Genomic DNA, 21,039 nt, shown 5'->3' on the forward strand with positions numbered 1-21,039 from the left:
GTTATTTTTAGAACATGTGTGGTGGGCAACTCACATGGTCTCTGCAGGTAACCAGGCGCCCGCGGGCACCGTGTTGGCTACCACTGATATGTACTTTGCTAAGGAACGCGACAGAGTTATGTGATGATCGGCGTACGTGAATCCTTCCTTACTTCTGTCTCTGGAGCGTAAAGATTTAAATCCAGACACACTGTTTAAGTTGCTCAATCAGTTTTATTCAGGAGAACAGGAGAAAATATTACTCAAAAAAAAAAAAAAAAATCAGAAAGCTTCTGTCAGAAGCAGCACTCCAACAAATCAGTTCTCTCGATGATCCTTCATTTCCAACCTACACTCACTTCTAGTTTGCAATTAAAACTGATTAGTTGAGAAGCTAACTTAATCCAAATAAATAGAATTTTTTTTTTTAAGTCAATCTTTGTATTAAATCACAGCCAGTCAGTAACTGCCGACACCCCGACTCTGTACTAACAGACACACAATCCATACTGCCAGGAAACGCGGCAGCTTCTCCCCACACACCAGGCATAAAGAATATACAATATGTTACACAGTTACAGTATGTACACCACCTCTTTTACAGTAAAGACAATAAATGCTTTCTCATTTGTTTCAATCGCATAACATATTTAACAGTGAATTAGAAAGCGTGGAGAAATCAGTTTATCCACATTGTTTTATCTGTTATCTTACAAGATCCCAAAGCAACACAAAAAAGGGTTTTAATGTATAATCTTGGTCTGACCACAAACGAAAGCAAAAAAAGAAAAAACTAAATAAAATCTGTGGCATCTTCAAAGGAAACCAAACCGTGACAGAATGCTAAGAAGCGAGGAATTTTAAAACGGAGAAGAAAAAAAACACCTGTTTCTACCAAAGTGCTGTGGTTTAGTTTAGGTGCTGTTTACCTTCCTCAGTAAACAACACTGAGTACATACGGCAACCACATACTTTACATTTCAATTACATTTTTGCTTTGTATAATACGCTTAAAATACCAAGCTTCGCACAACCGCTTTCAGTCCCGTTGCTTTTAGTGATAAATATCAAGTGTGCAATTTAATAATTTATTAAATGTGTCCTCTACGTCAAAATAAGCACAACAGAAAGAGCCTCACAATTCAGAGATGTCCAAATAGAAAGGCAGAAACACCTTAAAGCATTGTCTGTTTTTTGTTGTTTTAATTTATTTTACAGTGAGACTCCCAGGGTCCTTGCATATTAAAATCATGGACTCTCACAAAACAAGACGCTTCTGCCAAGATTTAATGTGAAATTGAAAGAAGAGATGCTGCGACAGCATCTCTGGTATTAATTGTAAAGGGAAAAAAAATCAACCAAGCCACCTCCAATCTATATTTGTGAACACGAGCATCTCTGTTAAAGCTGAACATCTGATCTCATCCTTTATTCCTCCATTTAATGCCCCAAAAGAGATTTACTCAAGCCAATACAAAACTACAGAATACTAACATGACAAATGTGACTCATTTTGTTTATTCAAAGAGAGTTGTTCATTTTCTCCAAATCCAATTGGTCCCTCACCCTTTGGAAAGAATTTCTTGAAGCGAGCGTTCTCATTAATGCATCTTCTATCCATATTTACACACCATATTCACCCTCCGAGTGCACAAACAAGCACCAACGCACTTCCAATTAAACTCAGTGGAATCCTCAGCTTAAGCGTGAGGCTTCATAGGATCCCCCCCGACCTCCAAATAAAAAGCTAAGAGGCTCTATGATAGAAACACTTCTGCCCAACCAGCCGGAGAGGACAGAGCTAAATGAGAAGCTTTGTACAGTTTTAGTGCAATCATACTTATATAATCTGATAGAACTCTACAAAAAAAAAAGTACAACAGATGCAATTTTGGCTGAAGAAACAGTTTGGATTCCACGCATAAACACACGCTCACACAGTCCAGTTGTTATCAATGTGCATTGATTCATCTTTGATATGTAAAACTACGAGTAAATGTAACAGAAAAGAGCCGACTCTCGTTAAATGTCAATTTGTTGAGAAACTTAAAGACCCCATGAAACAAAAGTTCACTTTTATATATATCTGAGGAACAAACACAATTTAAAACTGCAGATATAGAAACCAAACTACCTGTAACTTCTCCAAAAAAATTGTACCTTAACTTGTAGAAACTTGCAGAATCAATAATATGGAAAGCAGCCAAAGCTATATCGTTTTTCTGAATGGAAAAGATGCCCGTAATGCCTTCATACCTTTGACTTAAAGTGTTTTTTTCTTTAAACTTCACAGGGTCTTTAAATTGCATCTATACCCTAAGATTAATCTGAACCACCAGTTCCCAGTGGCGGTGATTTCTCTCAGTCAAAACAGACAACATTGTGACACAAAAACACTTCACAATTATACACACACACAATTAAACATATGACTTATTTTCAGTGTTTGGAGGAGAAAGACGATGACGAAAAGGTGGTTTTAGGAACAGTACCAATCAGCAACATCTGCCTCCATCTTCCTGAACTTTAACTGCGTAACTTAGCGAGCTCTCGACTTCAAAACGGAAGAGCAGCTACAGTTCAAAAGCTATTATGTGCCCAAAGTTCCTTTACTGACTTAACTTTACCTTTCGTCTCACTCTCCAGTTACTAGTTCGGCCACCCAACCCGACATCCTCTCGCTGCTCCCTTCTCATCACTTCTCTTCACATTACGCAAACATACAGGTAAATATTCGGGTTGTTACATTCAAAAAACGTGATGCTCTTTTTTGGCATGTGTACAGTGAATTAAAACTGAGATTTGCACTTGAATAAAGTCGCACACAAACAAGCTGCTAACTTCTGACAGCCTCTAAGTGCTGTATCAGCGAGGGGACACAACATACGGCCCCTTTATTGCACACGTGTGAGAGATGGGTGCTCAGAATTGCGGTAAAGAGAATAATCGAATTGCATTGAGGAACACTGATTCTCTCCTCTCGGGGAAGAGCATCATAGACAAACAAAAACATAAAAACAACAAATAGAAAATCCTCTTTCGTTTTAACCGTGCACACAGTGGTGCCGACACACAGAACAAAGGGGGGGCATTTCATCGTAACCAGGCCAAAGGTATTGTTACATCTGTGACCAGTTTTCTAAGTCGATCTTCCTTAGAAGTGTTTGTGAATATGACCGATAAGCTACAAACTGTGGACTTTAATTTTCCCCAGACTTCAAGACATGTCCAATATCTCTAACATACACACACATACACGCAAACGCGCCTCTGTCACATCCAGACCTCACACCACCAGGATCTTGACTTCGTCCTGTTCGTCAGGCCGGTAGAAGAAGGGGATGCAGGGGTTCTCCCCGAGGAACGGGGGTGATCTTGGAGCTCCCTGGGGGTTCTGGATCTCGTGGAGCAGCTGCATGATCTGCTGGGCCGTGCCGTCCTCTTTGGGCACCAGGGGCTTGGAGTCAGTCTGAGCAGACCCAGTCAATAGTGCCTGGGAGGAGGCAGCTTCCAGTCCTGGGGTGGGATCCGACAGAGGGATGACCTCCATGGCTTCTGCAGCAGAGAGAACGAGTAAGAACAGAGTGGTGAAGTTATCTGAAGAAAACATAGAAAGATAAAGCAGCGAAAAATCGTAGAAACAGAACTTCCCTTCCTGCTGATTTTAGTCTAAATAAGAGATACAAATGATGTTTTTTTTCACTTAAGACAAACAGTTCGACTAGAAAATTCCAATTAATGAACACGACATTTTGTTCCACTCATTCTAGCATTCAACCTTGTCCCTAAAATCGTCTCTGTACCTTGCAGAAACATCATGCTTTCTGTCATATATGCTGCATGAAGCTTCACAAAAGACGGCTTAAGTACTCTTAAAGAAATAAAAAAAAAATTCCTTAAAATGTAATTAAAAAAAAGAGTATTTGATGTGGAAAAAATATTTTTTGTGATTTCAAAAGAGAAACCAAAACAAGGCAAAACAATTTAAGTTTAGAGAAGTAAACAGTTTGCTTCATGTTAGGATAAAGGAATGTTCCATGTTTTAGTGAAATCTGCTTATTGCCTTTCTAATCAGAGTGTATGCCGTCCATCTATAAGGTAAATATCAACCTGCAGCCAGTTGAGTGTTAGCTTGGTATGGAACTATTTCCAAAAGTCACAACAGCAGCTTTTCAAGGACTACTTGCATGTGTCTGCTTGAAATATAATCTTAGATTCCTTCTGATCCATTCGAACAGTTTGGTCTGGTCCAGTTATAGAACACTGCTTTTTTTAAAAAGAAACACTCTGCAAATACTATAGAACGTATGGCACATTGTGTGATGCATTCGCTGTTCAATATTTATTTTAAAAGGTTGAACTTAGGTCTGTATGGCTGTGACTGTGGGGCTGTGGCTGGATATATGGTTGCTGTCCAGACTTTGATACTGGGGTTCAATCTGTGGTGCTGCTGATATGTCCAGCTGCTGCTATGTGGTGCTTCTTTGACAGATGTGTTTGTTTACGTCAGAGTTGTGTTTCAAAAACACGTCAGCAACAGAAATATGTCTTAATTCGTTTGTTTTTATGGGACTATAAGACCAGATTTCACCCCTCCTCTTAAACTCTGATATGTGAAATTACGACTGGTCTTTCATTCATTTAATACTGTTTATATTCTGGCTTTATATACAAGGCCAAAGATTCTTTTTGGCTGCTGTGAATTCAACGACAGTGACTAAGATTAATAACAGTACCCCACCCATGCTTTGCCTGTCCTGCTTGACTTTGTGCTACAACAATCGAGTACATTTCACCTGATCGAATCTGACTTTATTGTGATTAATGTTAATGTCCTATGTTCATGTTTTCAATGGAAAAATATAGAAAACAAAGAAATGACAGCCCGATATGTACATGTAGCTTGAGAGATGACACACTCATTCAATCATCTGACCATCCTCTGGACCTCAGACCAGCTATTCAGTTCAGTTATTTTTGCATTTCTGTGTGACGTAGCGCATCTGGTTGAGCTTACCTGCTCCACTGACAGCATTAAGTTCTGTCTGTGTGTGTGTTTGGTGCTCTGGGTGAGTGTGATCCTCCCCAACAGGGAGCAGGTCGGGGTTTACTGTGCTGGTGTTGGTGACAGCTCCAGTGTAGCGGTTATACCAGTCGTTCCTCTCAGCCACAAGCCGCATCACAAGATCCTGCAGCTCTGCCAGCTTTGCCTGATGGACGGTACAGACACAATGTCGACTGAGAGTTGAACATAAAACCACTGTATCTTCTATTAAACATTACTACTGATGATATCTTTAAGACATCAGAGGAAAAAATGTTTAAGAAGAATAAGCAGGTTTCTGCAGACTGACTTCTTGAGAAATTAAATGGCATACTGGAATAAAGTGCACCCATTTTATTTTGGAGATTTAAAATAAAACCCAGAGGACATTTTTCTTGATTTATCTTTCCCAGTGCAACTGTTAATCTTGAAAACTATCTAAACACCATCATACTAAGTAGAAGACCATAATTTTTATTGCAATTTAATAATTATTATTAAAACAACACAGTAAAAGTGAAGTTCAAGAGCAGACTGAATGTTTTGATCACAATAAAACCAAAATAATTTCAAGTTATAATGAAGTACAGAAAATCCATCACTAAAGGTCACTAGAAGCTCCAAATGTTGAGAAAGAAAACTTTGAAACAACATCCAAACATGAGCAAGTATACAGGACAGAATTGTCTATGCATATATGGCATCACATTATATTGTGCAGAGGTTATTTCCTGTACTACATCCTCTACATTTGAAGTGTGTAGACAGTACCTTCATTTCCTCCTTGTCCTGGGCCAGCATGCTGATGTATTGCTCCTTCTCCTGGTGTTTTTGCTTCATGATTGCCCGCTGGCTCTGGTAGAGGGCTATGTACTCCCCTGGAAACACATTCAGACAACTGATATGAGTATGGTAATAAAGCATTTACATATGAAGAAGCAGATAAAGTTGACATTCAGAACTTTAAAATAAGGGTATTATTTAGTGTCACCTATAGTGTCGGTCTCTCCAGACAGCTGGATGCAGCGGTGCTCCAGTTCCTCCACCCTCTCCTTTAGGTCTGCTTTCTCTTGCATGAGGGAGGTAAAACGCTGCTGAAGCTTCTCCATAGCAGCTTGCAGGGCCTGATGAACTTCCACTGGCACACCTCCTTCTAGACAGCAGAGCACACTGAGTGTTTACATAATGCACATCCCATAATCTTCATAATCAGAAATTATTACACAATGTAAACAAGTAGTTAGTCACACACACTCTACTCTTTAGTGTAATCTTGGGCTTATTGCACAAACATTTGCAAGCTTGCACACAAACACACCCTTCTGTTTTTCTAACCTGAATGCTCATGACTGTGTTCACAGTGGCTGTGGTGGTCGTGACTGTGATCATGATCATGGTCATGGTGATGAACAGGCTTGTGGCTGTTGTGTTGCTGCTCAAGACTGAGGGCCACAGCGGCCTGGTGCCGGGCTGCCATGTGGAGCCTGTGCTCCTCTTCCAGTTGCCTTCTGGCCTCGTCTCTCTCTGCTTCTACCTGAGCCAGAGCTCCACGGATAAATTCCTCCTGTGGGTGGACATGATGAGGCAATGATGATGAGAAGGAGTAAAGGAACATGGTCAAAAAAGGGCGAAGGACAAACTTTGTTGTAAAGTAGTCGGCATTAAAAAATTAAGAAGCATCTTTCACACTGGTATTAACATGGAAATGTCAACTTTAAACTTGATTTGTCTTCAAGATGTGTAATGAAAGGTAATGAAAAAAGACACACAAATAAAACATATTTGAATTTGTTGGTTTGGAGGTACAACATTCATCACCCTGCTTACCATTTCTTTCTGGCTCTCAAAGTCCTCAGGGATAACTATGGAGGAGGACTGTTTTGGGCTCTCTTCCAGGGACTGGCTTTCAACTCCATCTCCTAAATGGCATGACAAAGCGAAACACCTCAAACACTAATTTGCCACATTTGTGGGAACACTGCCACAGATACGACTCTCCTTGTTTACGACAGCATGCCTTTGGAGGTTAGAAACTGCTGCTCTTTGTCTTTAGTTAGTACATTTTCAATTCAAACTGCAGCTCTGCTTTTAGTGTCAGGTGCTTCACATCAATGACACAGAATCTTTCTTAAAAGAGACTGCAGTTTACAGCTTTATTTCTTTCAAATAAAACAAAGCAAAACAAGAAAGTCATTAAGCTGTTGAACATGTCAGTCACAACCACAATAAATAACAAACTTCAGTCGATTTTGGAAACATTTCAAAAGGAGGGGGGTAGAAAAGGCTTCAACAGGGACAGGAAATAAACACACCACTAATAGAGTAAACTTACCCTGGTCTCTGGTTGATGTCACAAGAGCTGAGCTATTGAGCAGCTCCTTCACCTCAGCCTTCAGCTGCTCATTGTCTTTGACTAACTGTTCTAAGTGCTCCTGTAGGAGTAGACAGAAATTCAAAACCATATTGGAAAAACAAGTTCATGTGTTCAAAGATAGTGACAGGAAACACATTTTTAAAATTCACATTTACTCTATAGTTAAATGACTTGGCAAAATATTAACATTGGTATACAGTGACTCCAGACCTTTTGAAACAGTCTGTACATAGTTTTACATACTGGATAAAGTTTACAGATTGATCACCAACGGTCACATGGACAACGTCTTATTTGTTGACATACACACCTGGGCTTGTTTGAGCTGATTGTGACTGATCTCCAGCTGCACACGGCCATGACTTTCATCGTGCTGCAATCGATCCATCAGCTGGTTCTGCTGCAGATACTGTTGGTGGAGCTGTTCCCTCTCTGAGGCCAGGGCCTGGTAACCAGCACAGTATTGCTGCAGGTGGGCCACCACCTGATCCCTCTGCTCCATCAGACCCTGAGTCTCGTTACATTTCAGCTCCAGCTAGAGGCAAGGAAATGACGGGAGGAATAAATAACAGAAAGAGGCAGATACTTGTCCATTGACTTCACAATCACTGTTGTCAAATACAAAGAAAATAAATGTCTCTCTGGTGCTATTATCATATGTTGTGTTAATCTAACAGAAGAAGAGATGATGGATAGTACAAATAAGAAAAAGCTGCTAATGCAACAACATGAAAATCCATCAGCAGACTTAAGTGATGTGTATGACCTTACCTGCTCTTTGGTGTTGTGCAGCGCTTCTTGCAGTTCACCCATTCTGCGAGCCAGTTCTTTTTTCACATGTTGCTCTGATTGGATAGCAGTAGTCAACTCCATGTTCTCATTAGTCTGTCAGAATGAAGGAGCAACAGGAATTTTGGCTTAAAGACAGCAGTCTTACATCCTCAAAGGGAATGCTGAGGTTATGATATGAGTGCACTTAACTAATTTATGAATAGTCAGCTGTTTTCACAGAGCTATTCATCAAACTAAAAACAAAGACATGAAAATGATGACAGAAGATAAATTCAGACACAAAACTAATGAAAAGAGGGCAGCAGGACATAGAAAGATGAAAAGCTGAAGAATATGATCACTGCGTTAAATTGGAACAGAGACTGTGAAATATATAAATAACAGAAGAAGCAGAAATATGTAATCACCAGTATATGTGTCATCTAAAAAGAACAGATGGACAGTAAGATTGTCAGTCTCACCAGTTTGACAAAACCGTTCTGTAGCTCAGCCAGCTGGTCCTTCAGCGTTCGGTTCTGGGTGAGAGCACGGCTAATCGTGGCCTTGTCTGACTGAACATCCTCCAACATGCGCCGGCGGTCCTCCGCCTCCTGGGTTTGGTTCTCCACCTGCCGCTCCAACTCCCCCAGACGTGTCTCCTGCTCTGCACACAGGCGGCTCAGCTGCTCATTATCTCGCAGCTGGGGGAAATATCACAGAGGAGGATTAAGAAAACATTCCTTTCGTAAGTGGTACAATGGAAGCACTATGGATCTTTGAAACATTTAGTAAAGAGAAAGTTAATTTGTGCTGCTTTTAAAAGGTTAAGAACAGAAGACAATTATAATACCATATATGGATCACATTAAATTCCTTTATATAACAAGACTTTTGGTGAAAACAGTGTTATGCATACCTGTGCCTGGTACTGCATAGTAACAGCATCTTTCTCCTGTTGTAGACTGTTGAAGGCCTCCTGCAGAGCCACCCCACTTTCTGACGGCCCTGAGGACTGAGGCTTTGCCCCATCCTGAGCTTCTTTTTCCTGGGCCAATAATGCTAGAGGCAAAAAATGACGGTTGTCAAGTTTAATCAGTTTAGTACAGAGAAATACACTGGACTACAGTAGCTGTGTCATCTGCATGTTGCAATTATATTGAAAGCTACAATTTTTATGCTAAAATTTTAAATGACATTTAAACACAGAAAAAGTATTGTGTATAAAGTTTCTACACTGCTACAGGAATACTTGACAATAAATGCATATTTTAACCGAAGTAATCCTACTCTGAAAAGCAGACAACTGGTGCACACTGGCTGATTTACTGCCTTTTAGCAGACAAATGTTTTGGCATTATAAACATTCTGACACTAGCAAAAAAGTGTCAGTGTATCAATATGGTTAAATTAAGGTTGCAAATCCTTCAGTATGCTCCACTTTGCTTTTTTATGAAATTTTCCACCCTTGATCGCAGAAGCCCTACAGTTAGGTGTATATTACTGGAAGAGAACTCTCTCTGGCAATATTTGTCAAAAGTGTTCTCCACATCAAGAAGGGGATGAAAAGTATTGAGGTAAAAGAAGGAGCACCTCTTACCTGCAGCATTTTTTAGCTCGGCGATGCTGGCTTCCAGTTCTTGAACTCGGTTAATATTTCTGTCCCTCTCCTCTGCAACCAAAGACACCTTCATGGACAGAGAAATCGACACATCAAAAAATGATTCAAATTTACTATTTTCAAAGTTGTAGTCAAACATAATCCAGGCTGATGTTACTATACCTGTGCTAGCAGCTGTTCCGTTTTGTCCTTCCATACACGGCCCTCCTCCTGGATCTGCTCCGCGTAACAGTCTCTCTCTGTCTTTAGCTGAGTGAGAGACTCCATGAGCTACATTACAAATGTAAAAGTTAAAACAGTTTTAATTAAACAAGATTTTACTTTTATAATCAGGAAGGAGTTTAGACATCAGTTTCACAGTATTCTATTGAATCAGTTTTGACCTTTATGTATTTCATTATCAATTTTGGAAGAAAAAGAAAAGATAGAAAGGGTAGATGACATCTCATGGATCACAGATAATGAAATGAGGATAGTGTGAACTATAAAGGAAAGGTTGCAGCGCTATCTTTGGGTAGTTAATCTATCTTGTGCTGCTGCAATCCCTGACAATCGTTCACAGTCATATCCACACAGACATGTAAGTGGTACAACACATGCAGATAACTGTAAGAGAAAAGTCCTTGCAAACCTGGTGACTGTGTGCCTCAATCTGCTGCTTCTCTTCTAGCAGTAACTGGACCTGCTGGTTGGCACTGGTGGGATCTGACTGACTGGAGCACTGGAGGGATATAACAAGGAAAAAAAATGTTGGAAGTGAAATTCAAGCAACACATAAAAGTGACATGTGAGTACACTGTCAGCAACAAATGTTTAAGGTCATAGACTAAAACTCTTTCCAAATGAGTTTTGTGCACAAACAAAATGTAGAGTAATGCCATAACTTCCAATTACTAACAGCAGACAGATGAATTTAAATGTGTTCTGTAATTTAACACACCTGTTGTAACATGAGGTCAGCGATCTCGAGCCTCTTACGAAGATCTTCTAGCTCCAGCTTCATCGCGCCATTGTCATGTGTACTCAATTTTAACTGCTCTGACAGCTCCGAACTCTGCTGCTTCGACTCTTCACTCAAATTGCTGTGAACACACATATGGAGAGAATATTTATAACCTATGTGAGTCTAATAGGATTCATGTCATCTGCCACATTACATGCAATGAGATGCAACTGAAATACCATCTTTAGTATCTAAGCAAATTTTAGCAAATATTCTGCTGTGAAAATGTCAAGAGATACGTGTCCTTGAAGATGTGTGGCTAAAGTGACTTACTTTAATCTGAACACTTCTAGCCTCAGATTGTCTCTTTCCTTTTCAAGATCTTTGTTGTGCTGGAGACAAAAATAAAAACATATATTAAACATAACATAGACAGTGTGACAAAAACATTGCAGAATGCCAGTTTAAACAACTGAAAAGAAGAATGTAGGTAAGTGAGTTTGTGTATTGCATGCATGCAGTTGACTGTAAATGAAGTAGCTGTGTCCTATATGTTATATTCTAACTGCAGAACTCATTTCTTAGTGAAAGCTGTATATAGGAAGAAATTACTGCAGTATTTTTTTACCTTTTCAAACTGTTTCTGCTGTGTTGAGACAGAGGAGAGAGTTCTCTCCAGCTCTGACACTCTCTGCTTTGTTGCCTGTAGACGGTTATTTAGCTCCTCTGCCTCAGCTACACACACACACACACACACACAACCGAAGACAAACATAGACGCACAATGTTAAGTAACTGCAGTGGGGGTGAGATCCTGCCAAATTCATCATAAGACACACACTCACACACACACACCTGTTTTCTGCCGTGCAGCCTGCTGTGTATATTGTAGTGCTGTTTGTAGCTCCGATTTCTCTGATACGAGAATCCCAATGGTCTGGATATGAACCTTGAGAGAGGACAAGTGAACAAAGAACACAGTTCTTTATAAGACTGTAATGCAAACTGACTTCACTACAAGTCTCTCAGCAAATCACAACACCAACTAAACACAACTCTTTACTGAGTAATTACACTGAGTGCCTCAGCCTTCCAATGCAATTTATTCTGGTCAGGGTGAGCGATTAGGACAGGGAGGGTTGGAATGGGGAGGGTGGGTTCGTGTATCACATTTATATCCATTTTATATGAAGGTAACACCGTGCACTCTGACATTATACACCAATATGTTATACTGCAGTACAATGAGATTTTTTACTAGTTTTTCCTGTAATGTCATTGCTTCATAAATGCAAAAAATGCACTATCAGACAAATTCAATTTATTTCAACTTGGGTAAGAAAATTTACCTGTAATTGCTCCCGCATGGCTCCCTGCTCTTTTGAAAATCTCTGTTCAAATTCTTTTCGTTCCTGAATGAAGAAAAAAAACAAATGTCATGAACTGAATCCCCAGCAGGTCAGACAAAACTGCAGACAGGAATGAACCGGCAGTCAAGCAGAGAGAGAGAAAAACTGTCTACCTTTTGCAGCTGTTCTGTGAGCTCCTGAGATTGCTGTGCCTGCCAGACAAACAGGTTACAAACTTAGGTTTAAGAAAGATCAAAGCTTTTTTTTTTTTTTTTTTAACATCATCCCAGCAGCGTTACACAACTTATAAAACACAGCTATAATTCTGGCAAAGACCTCATCTGCATGCCAGACAGGACACCAATAGGGTAAAGTGCTGAAATATTAAACCTGTTCTGTTATTTATGTTGTGTTAAACTCTTGTTTGTTTTAAGCTTTGAGATTATTGTGGTTAGTGAGCTAAACTGGCTTTAAAGGACCTCACAATTAGGCATCTACCATCAAGTCATGACAGCTCTGGCCAAAATGTGCACCCAAAGAGCCACTTTGTCTGTATACTAGCAGAAATGTACTTTAGTCAACCTAAATAAAAAGATAACTCAGTAACATGAAAACCATGCATGACTTCTTCTTGGTTGTGGTTACTAAAGATGACATGCAGAATGCATTACAACACATGCACTGATGTAACAAATTATGGAGGGGTAGGAAAGGGGTTACTCCAATCACACAAAGGTGCACACATGAATACGCATACACACAGCTTCTTACCAGCTGGTCTAGCTTGGTATTGAGCTGAGAGTTTGTTAGGTTGCTGGATTCCAGGGCGGCTGCCAGCTCCTGGTTCCGACTCTATCACGTGCACACATGCATCCGGGAAAGGCAAAAGAATAAATAAATAAAAAAAAGAAGAGAGGGATAAAGTGCAGTGGCAAAAGTCAAACAAAGAGAACATGAGAGGAGGAGGAGAGAAATTCAAATGTGAATTATTAACATGGACGCAAACAATAGCACCATTATAAATGTGTAGAATGTGCTTTCAATAATGACAAGTAAAGCAAATAATTAAAATCCATGATGGCTGTTAAACTGAATAATGGAGGCAGGTAAGAAGCAGTGAACCTTTACAACAATGTATTTAAGTATCTTCTGAAAGATGTACACAGGATCCACATAACCTTGACTGTAATACAAAGTCCCTCCCCAGTGCAAAATGCTTCCAAGTGCCATTTAATGGGCCAAAATCAGCGTCATCCTGCAGTGTGGTAATTATGATAACATTACCAAGTGCAAAAGCACACAATGGAGATATCTGGATAACAGCGTGCTTTCCTCTACTACAGCCCTCACCAGAGAAACCACTTACCACAAACATAAAGGGACAAAACATATTAGCATACTGTCGTTATTCCCAGAACCTCCATTTGCTCCACTCTGTTGATTTACAAGAGCTTTAATGCTTTCATATCTATGTTGTCTTTCGAGTCTCATCTTCCTTACTTCCATACAGGCTCACTTGGGGGGAGTGCATGTGATGAAATTTGAAGGGGGGATTAATTAAATTGCACCAAGCAAGAACGGAGGCTGCACAGTGGCATGGTGGTTAGCACTGTCGCCTTGCAGCTCGTGTTTTCTCCCGATCTTTCTGCATGGAGTTTGCATGTTCTCCCTGTGTATGCGTGGGTTTTCTCAGGGTTCTCCGGCTTCACCTCACAATCTAAAAACATGCTGAGATTAATTGGTGATTCTAAATTATCCATAGGTGTGAATGTGAGTGTGCTTCTTTGTCTCTATGTGTGGCCCTGTGATAGACTGGCGACCTGTACAGGGTGTCCCTTGCCTTCACCCTAAGTCAGCTGGGATAGACTCCAGCCCCCCGCGACCCTAATGAGGATTAAGGATGGAAAGCAAGAAAGGTCACCCTCATGGTGAGTTTGGGGTAAATTACACTGCTAAAACTGGAAAAAATGAGGCTCACTATCTCAAACAACCAGGTATCATCAACCAATAAATAAGCAGTGCCCTTGAAAATCCATTCTGGGCAAAGCATGTTGATACTGAATTACCTCTCACTGTATATGGTAGCACTGTGTCTTCAAACAATCCTATTTACAAAGTCCTGGTTAGACTATGAAGCAAAAACTCTTGGCATTATGTGGTAGGCATTTTACTGTACATGACACAGCATTAAGTTTATATTGTATGACTGAACATATTTCAAAAACAAGTCACAGAAAACATTGGTTAACAGAAACTGTATGGTTTCCATCTTACCTCCAGTTCTCTTTCACTGACAGTAGGTGCATCTCCATTCACATACGCAGCAGATGACTGGAATTACACAAAGACAACTACATTAATGCACTTCCAGCACAGACGATTTCTCATGTGCTTTAAGTTCATATGCAGCAGGAAGATCTTGACAACATGGTACATACCTATTTAGAGTTTGACTATTTAGAGTTTTAGAGTAATAAAAGTGCTTCACTGAAAAATTCTGTTGCTATAAGCCTAAAGCGAAAACACAGTGAATACACTGCAGATGGATAATTTGATTAGGAAGCTGCAGCAAGACTTGCTTATCAACAAAATGGGGGGAAAACAGTATCAGAAAGACAACAAGAAAACAATTTAACATAAACTGTGTCTCTAAACCTTCACATAAAGCTGCTGACTCACAAAACCAAACCAGGTTCTGAGAGGATATATCGAGCTATTTTTTGTTTTTTTCTTGCACCAGTTGATGCTCTCTGTGTGCTTGAGGCCACTGGGAATGACTGGCAAAACTGAAGCTGCTTCCAGTGCATTCCTGCCAAGAATAGATGCAACATACCCTGGTTGAAAGTGCACATCAGTGTTGGTGTGTTATTGTTAAAAGCCTAACTGTGTATGACAAAGAAATGTGTGTGTGAGAGAGAGATGGGATGACATTGGTGGCTGTGACACTGTACCTCAGAGACCAGGCCGTTCAGTTGCTGTGAGAGCTGCCGCAGGCTCTCTGTGGAAGACAGCGGTCTGCAGACACACAAAAACATTTGATCACTCACACTACGCATTTTACTTTTAAAGCAAATATATTGCTACACTATGTGGATATACAGGAGGAACAGTACTATTGCTTGTTTATCTGAATTAATAAGAAATGCAGGCATGTTGTCTAACTCTAAACATATAGTAGCTGACAGAAAAAATCTAGGTAAGCACACATTCTGCAATAGCTTTTTCTTTATCGGCAACTATACCCAGTTCACATGCATAAGTAAGCAATCTCTGTTCTACGACTTCATAAAAGCAAGTAAGTACATCAGTGAGGAGTCTAATAACCCACCTATTTTCCTCTAATGAGCTCTCATTGCCATTGGTATCAGGGTAGTCCTGCAGAAAGAGGGAAAGGTTGAACGTGGTAGAAAGAGTAAATGAGCCAGATAGATAAGAGAGAAATGGGGGACAGTAAGCACATTTGACAAAACAGAGTTTTTGTGATAGTAGAGCGTATTAAAACATCAAAAAAAGGGCTGTACTGAATCTGCTGTTTTCGGCGCACAGATAAATTATTAAAAATGCAACAAATGACAGTGGGATTCTCAATTTTGTGAGAAGGTCAGACTGGGGTAAGAATGACATAGACGAGATACGTTTTGAGAGGCAGAGAAAGAAAGAAAAAGAAGACTGGAAGGGAGACACACACCTGCAGGTCAGTGTTGTGACCGACAGACTCAGGGTTAGTAGCAGTGTTAGCGCTAGAGGGGTTAGACACAGGCTCGCTGTTTGGCTCCTCCAGCAGCTGTGGAACTGAAGAACCCACAGCGTCCACGTCAGTGAAGGTCTGAGACGACACACACAAAAATGCACACACTGGTTTAATGTCCATGAAAAAGAGCAGTTACTGTACAAGCAACAGAAAGAGCACAAAAATGTTGCAAACTTTATGCGTGAAAATATTTTGAATACTGCACTGATTAGGATTACGATGATGGTCTGCTAACGTTGCCATTTACATGTCCAAAAGATTGCATTATGGCCTACTGGCAAAGAGGAAATAAGAACAGAATAAACAGATGGAAAGACTTTGCTGCCATTTGTTTTTGTGTTAAATGTATTAGCACCCTCATGCAATCCCCACTGCTTGTGATAATAGCTTTAACTGGAAAGTAGTTTTGGTACTACATCCCCAATTTTTCTCACTTGCTAGCCAGCACACATTCTGTAAAACATTTGCAAAATGAAAGCCCTAGAGGCTGTGTAAATGTAAGCTGTAATTCTAATGACTGACAATATAACCATTCTCCGTTACTTCAGCCACACATACTGACAAGCACCTTAATGGCAGGACATTTGCAATAATCTGCAATCTCAAGATAACTCTTTAACAAGTGCAAAAGACACATAAGAGACATAAGACATGAAAACACACATAAATTCTTGTTTTCCCAAATACATGCCTGTAAGATGCACTCAACTACAGATATGACAGTTATCAGCCATGCAAAATAACTCCTTAAGATCACCTACAAAATTGGGATCAACACTGAAAAAACCTATACACATTATCAACCATTAATTGTCTCCCTTGACATGGATTTAAAAACAAAACAGCAGAATGGCAAGAAATGTTCACTTAAATTTATCCATGCTCTCTGATCTGTGTGACAGAAGTGTACCTGATGTAAGAGGGAGGTCAGAATGGGGAGGCAAGGTACAGTATCACCACAAGGGGAACTGCTATTTACAGCAGAGGGATGCAAAGAAAGAAAAAAAGTAGACAGCGACGGAAGAAAGGACAGAAAGAATAGAGGCTCACCTGACAGTTGCCATAAGGAGGGAGGACTACTCCATTGCTTTGACTAAGTGCTTTCAGAATACTGTCAAACTACAGCAAACAGAAACAAAGGTAGAGAAAGAGATGTGAAAGGGGAGAGAACAATTTAGAAAGTGAGAAAGGTAAACAAACAGGTACTGAGAGGCAGCCACTACAAGGAGGTCTAGAGAAGTGAGTGTGAAATGAGAAGAAACTGAAATGTGTGCCCAGTCTAAGAAGTCCGTAGATGCTGACAGGATTTTTCTACAGCCTTTAAAATAATCACAGCAACCCAATCTGAAACAAATCATGTAAATCACACCTGTAAAACATCAGCAATAATAACTTTTTTTCCCCAAATGTTGAAGTGACATAATCTTTGAATACAATAAAGTCAACAGCAGTGACGGTAAAATGTCATGTGGCTAAATGGCTTTAAAAAGAGGAGAAGCGACAGTGACAGCAAAGGACACAGAACAGGTAACCAAGCTGTGATCAAGAGAGAGGAAGCATGTAGAAGGACAGACAGGTGAAAGTAAAATGTCTGTCTGGTAATTACTGGATGTAACTCAGTGTAACTCTCAGGTTTTATCAGGGAAGTGTGTGGAACTATGCTGCAGGCTGGAGTCTGTGATAACGCTGAGAAGTAGTGGGACAGCTGTCTCATGAATGGGTCCAAACACGGGTCAGATGTCAATCAGCAGACCCACGTCATATGTGCATCTGCTGTCCAAAAGTGTTAGATGGGTCCTAAGCACTTTCAGTTTCATAAAAGAGCTTCAAGTAGACGACACAGTGGGAGACGGGCTTGATACTAATATGTTAAGAAGTGACAAGTCGTGAAAAAGCAAATTATTCGTTTTACTGAGCTCAAAGCATACAATTCTACTACTGACTTTTCCAAAACCACCATCACACACAATGAATTGCTAGTTTTTATGACATTACACATGGTCTCTAGTGCATTACTGACAAGTCTAAATTCTAATTTTGACAACTGAGTAATGATTCGCTGCTTCCATGATCAGAATTACATAATTATTAATCAGATATAAACATGCTGTTGATAAAGACGGATCCCTCTACTTCTGCCCAAATTCTGTCTTTGAAATCACAGCACCATACATGACAAAACAAGCTGATAGTCATAGAATAAGCAAAAGGATTGCTACTACTGATGGCAATATTGAAAACCTATCAAACCTACAGATAAATGGTTTTATGATTACAGTTACAATTGCCCTATACTATAATGTCCATAATGTTGATGCCAAAACATTTCTCTAAGTGCACGTCATCATAACAGGCTGTCTCAGTTTTGGACTGATGTGACTGTCCAAGGTCCTTTTCCTTTACAGCTAAAAATGATCGTCACAGTAATGTCTCCCGTCAAATAGGTGTGAATGATGCTACTGTGCTGGCATTATGTGTGTGTTTGATACAAAGGATCAGCATTTGTAAAGCTCATACTATCTCACCTATACAATTCCACAACTGGCAAACTAATTTGTGCTCAGCAGCCAATCAGCCCATTACAAATCACTGCCACTGAAAAAAACTATAAATGACTATCTATGTGCACGTGGAACTTTTATCAATCATAGTGCATTTGCTAAGTATAATATGTACAACGTATATAAAAACAAAGAATTTTGTGTTCCTTTTGCAAACTGGAAATTGTGCTGTAGAAATTAAAACATCATTCATGTGGTCACACTTGGTAACGAGACATGACAAGAGCACAGACTTACTGTCAAGCATGATGTGATTGTTATCTGAGCACTAAGAGCAAATAAATGTAAAGCCAACTGACTTACATTATCTGGAGAGTTTCTGTCTGATGAAGGTGCATCAAGTTGGCTCAGTCCCTTCACCTTTCTCTTCTTCTTGGCTCCTGCTCCTCCACCACCTCCTCCTCCTCCTTCCCTTTCTCCTCCTACAGAAGCAGGGGAGCTCTTCTGCTGAAACTCCTTCAGCTGAGCAGCACAAGACAGAAAAACAAGAAATGTGTCAGCAGGGCTGTAGTAAGACAATCTCAACTGTCAGAAAGAACACTGCTAAAGTCAAAATGTATATATCATTACTCTTTACAAATCCAGTAGTGGGCCACAGGATTTGTTTAAAACTTCTTTAACAACCGTAGACATTGTTTAGATTAAACTGTCTCTAAGCCTTAAAGAGTCTTGTCATCCTAAATGAATTAGGAAATCTTGATTTGGTCTAAGATGATGGAGCAGGATTGCAGCTTCCATTCTTTGGCAATACACTAGATAGCTATTTGAAAACAAAGCTGGAGTCAAATGTAGATTGATAGAAATAGCTACAGTATGCAAATTATTGCCACATCGACAGAGAGAAGTTCCCAACTTGTCGTCTATGTAGAAAGCACCCCACTGATCGTATTAACATAATTTGTATTGCTTCTATGTTTGGCCATGGGGCCTATGGCAGCTGTCGTAGGGGAACGGAGAGCATCATAGAGTAACCACTGGAGCTACAATTTCTAAAATACCGGGGTTGAATCGCAGCATAATGTCAAGTGCCATCACCATGACCACTCTTGCACGAAAACTGTGAGGCAGCAAGGAATGCTGACGAGCCACATCCTGAAGCTAACATTTCACAGCTGATAAGGCCATCCTTCTGACTGGCCGAACAACACACCTAGCCAAAGCGCACAGCAGGACGGGAAAGAGGGGTGTCAGCTGTCAAAACACCCCCAGCTCGTTATATCTATCCGGCTAACTGTGCTACAATGCTAACTTGCTAGGCGCAGTGTTTGTTTTATTCTAGAGCTGTTGGCCATTTTCTTACATTATTAAAATGCTGCAGACAAGACAGAGAGCTAGCCGGCTGCTCTGTTGCATTCTTTACACTCACAGCCAACTATTCATTAGCTACTAAGCGAGCGTGCTAAAGCTAACTTGTCTTAGTTAGCACGTTAAGCTTTGCCAATAACTGTATTTAACATTAGCTGCAAAGACATGTGAAACCGTTGGGCAAAGAGAATCAGTTAAGTTAATCGCTGACAAACTAAACGGAGTGGGATGCTATAAATGCCTGTCCGAACTATAAATAGTCTGCATAATCTGGAAAAGTTCATGCTAGCAGCAAAGGCCCAGAGGAGACAGCGGTCTCTCCTGAGCAAAGAAGCCAACACGGCAGCGAGAGAGGCGGGACACGCGACAGCGCAGAGGTCGGACGACGTGTAATGACAACACCCCTGCTCCGTAAAGAAATTTGGAACCAAACGACACAAAACATCAATAAAGCAGACTCGCAGAGTAGAACAGAGAACAGGAATTTCATTTGACGTTGATCTTGGGTCGTTGTAAGATACTTTACCTTTTTCTTAGCTGCAGCGAGCTTTATTTGCCTACTCTGGTCGGCCATCCTGCTGCTCTGGTCAACGGACCGAACCACGTCATCAGTTTGGTGCCCGTAGGTGTCTCTGCCGCTAGGGGGCGCAGAGCTGAGGCTGGGTCGTGATCAGGATCCTAAAGATATCCAAAATTTATTTGAAACAAACTTTATTCTGTATATGACATGTAAGGTTGCAACAAGAGTGAAAAAAACAATACAGAACAAAAAAAGCAAAACATTATGGAATAAAATCCATGTACCCCATTACTACTGATTGTCTTTTTTTGTAGATTATTAGAGAAAATGACTAAGTACTTTTTTGTGGGAACTGCTTATATAACAGTTGATCCCATTCAAAGTTTTTGAAAAAATAACCAAAAATATAATGATAAACATAAGTAAAAAACAACATGTCCTAGGAATATAAGCATAAAACTTTATTTCATTTCATTTTATTTTATTTTACCTTCACTTTATACCCGACCCTAGTATTCTGTGTTGTCTTGCTGTTTACCCCCTTGTTGAATATCCAGCCGCTGTAACAACAGAAATTCCCTCTTGGGATTAATAAAGTCTGTCTAAGTCTAAAATGTATAATGTGCATTTTCTAAGAAAATAAAATGCAAGCATAAAGTGCAATAAATATCTAAATAAATAAAATACATGTGTTAATCTGTTTAGCACAGAGCACCATTCATATCTTAGCAATCCATCAAAAGGCTGATGTACAGTAGATGAACAGAGCAACAATTTAAAAATAATATTTGTGGTGTTTTCAGTGCAAGGCTTGTAAATTAATC

General features: G+C 40.0%; 1 protein-coding gene across 7 annotated transcripts; it reads right to left on the reverse strand.

The window, feature by feature from the left end:
• Positions 1-193: 193 nt before the first annotated feature.
• golga2 (golgin A2) lies at positions 194-20,338 on the reverse strand. 7 transcript variants are annotated; one of them, XM_023287291.3, is made up of 28 exons: positions 20,222-20,338; positions 18,694-18,852; positions 16,880-16,948; positions 15,767-15,904; positions 15,407-15,453; positions 15,030-15,093; positions 14,353-14,409; positions 12,850-12,930; positions 12,252-12,290; positions 12,079-12,141; positions 11,585-11,678; positions 11,358-11,464; positions 11,063-11,121; positions 10,727-10,868; positions 10,418-10,507; positions 9,949-10,035; positions 9,766-9,853; positions 9,085-9,227; positions 8,651-8,869; positions 8,169-8,282; positions 7,708-7,932; positions 7,356-7,455; positions 6,851-6,942; positions 6,359-6,587; positions 6,015-6,176; positions 5,795-5,901; positions 4,997-5,189; positions 194-3,534 (listed from the first exon to the last, which is right to left on the reverse strand). In XM_023287291.3, exons 1-28 carry the CDS (start codon positions 20,267-20,269, stop codon positions 3,266-3,268), a joined length of 3,285 nt encoding a protein of 1,094 aa, XP_023143059.2. In that variant the 5' UTR covers positions 20,270-20,338; the 3' UTR covers positions 194-3,265. The 7 variants fall into 7 exon arrangements, with proteins under 7 accessions (XP_023143059.2, XP_023143058.2, XP_023143057.2 ...); XM_023287290.3 differs by having other exon boundaries at positions 6,015-6,173; positions 9,949-10,056; XM_023287289.3 differs by having other exon boundaries at positions 9,949-10,056.
• Positions 20,339-21,039: the final 701 nt, after the last annotated feature.

Source organism: Amphiprion ocellaris, chromosome 17, assembly GCF_022539595.1.
Source record: "Amphiprion ocellaris isolate individual 3 ecotype Okinawa chromosome 17, ASM2253959v1, whole genome shotgun sequence".
Lineage (NCBI taxonomy): Eukaryota > Metazoa > Chordata > Actinopteri > Pomacentridae > Amphiprion > Amphiprion ocellaris.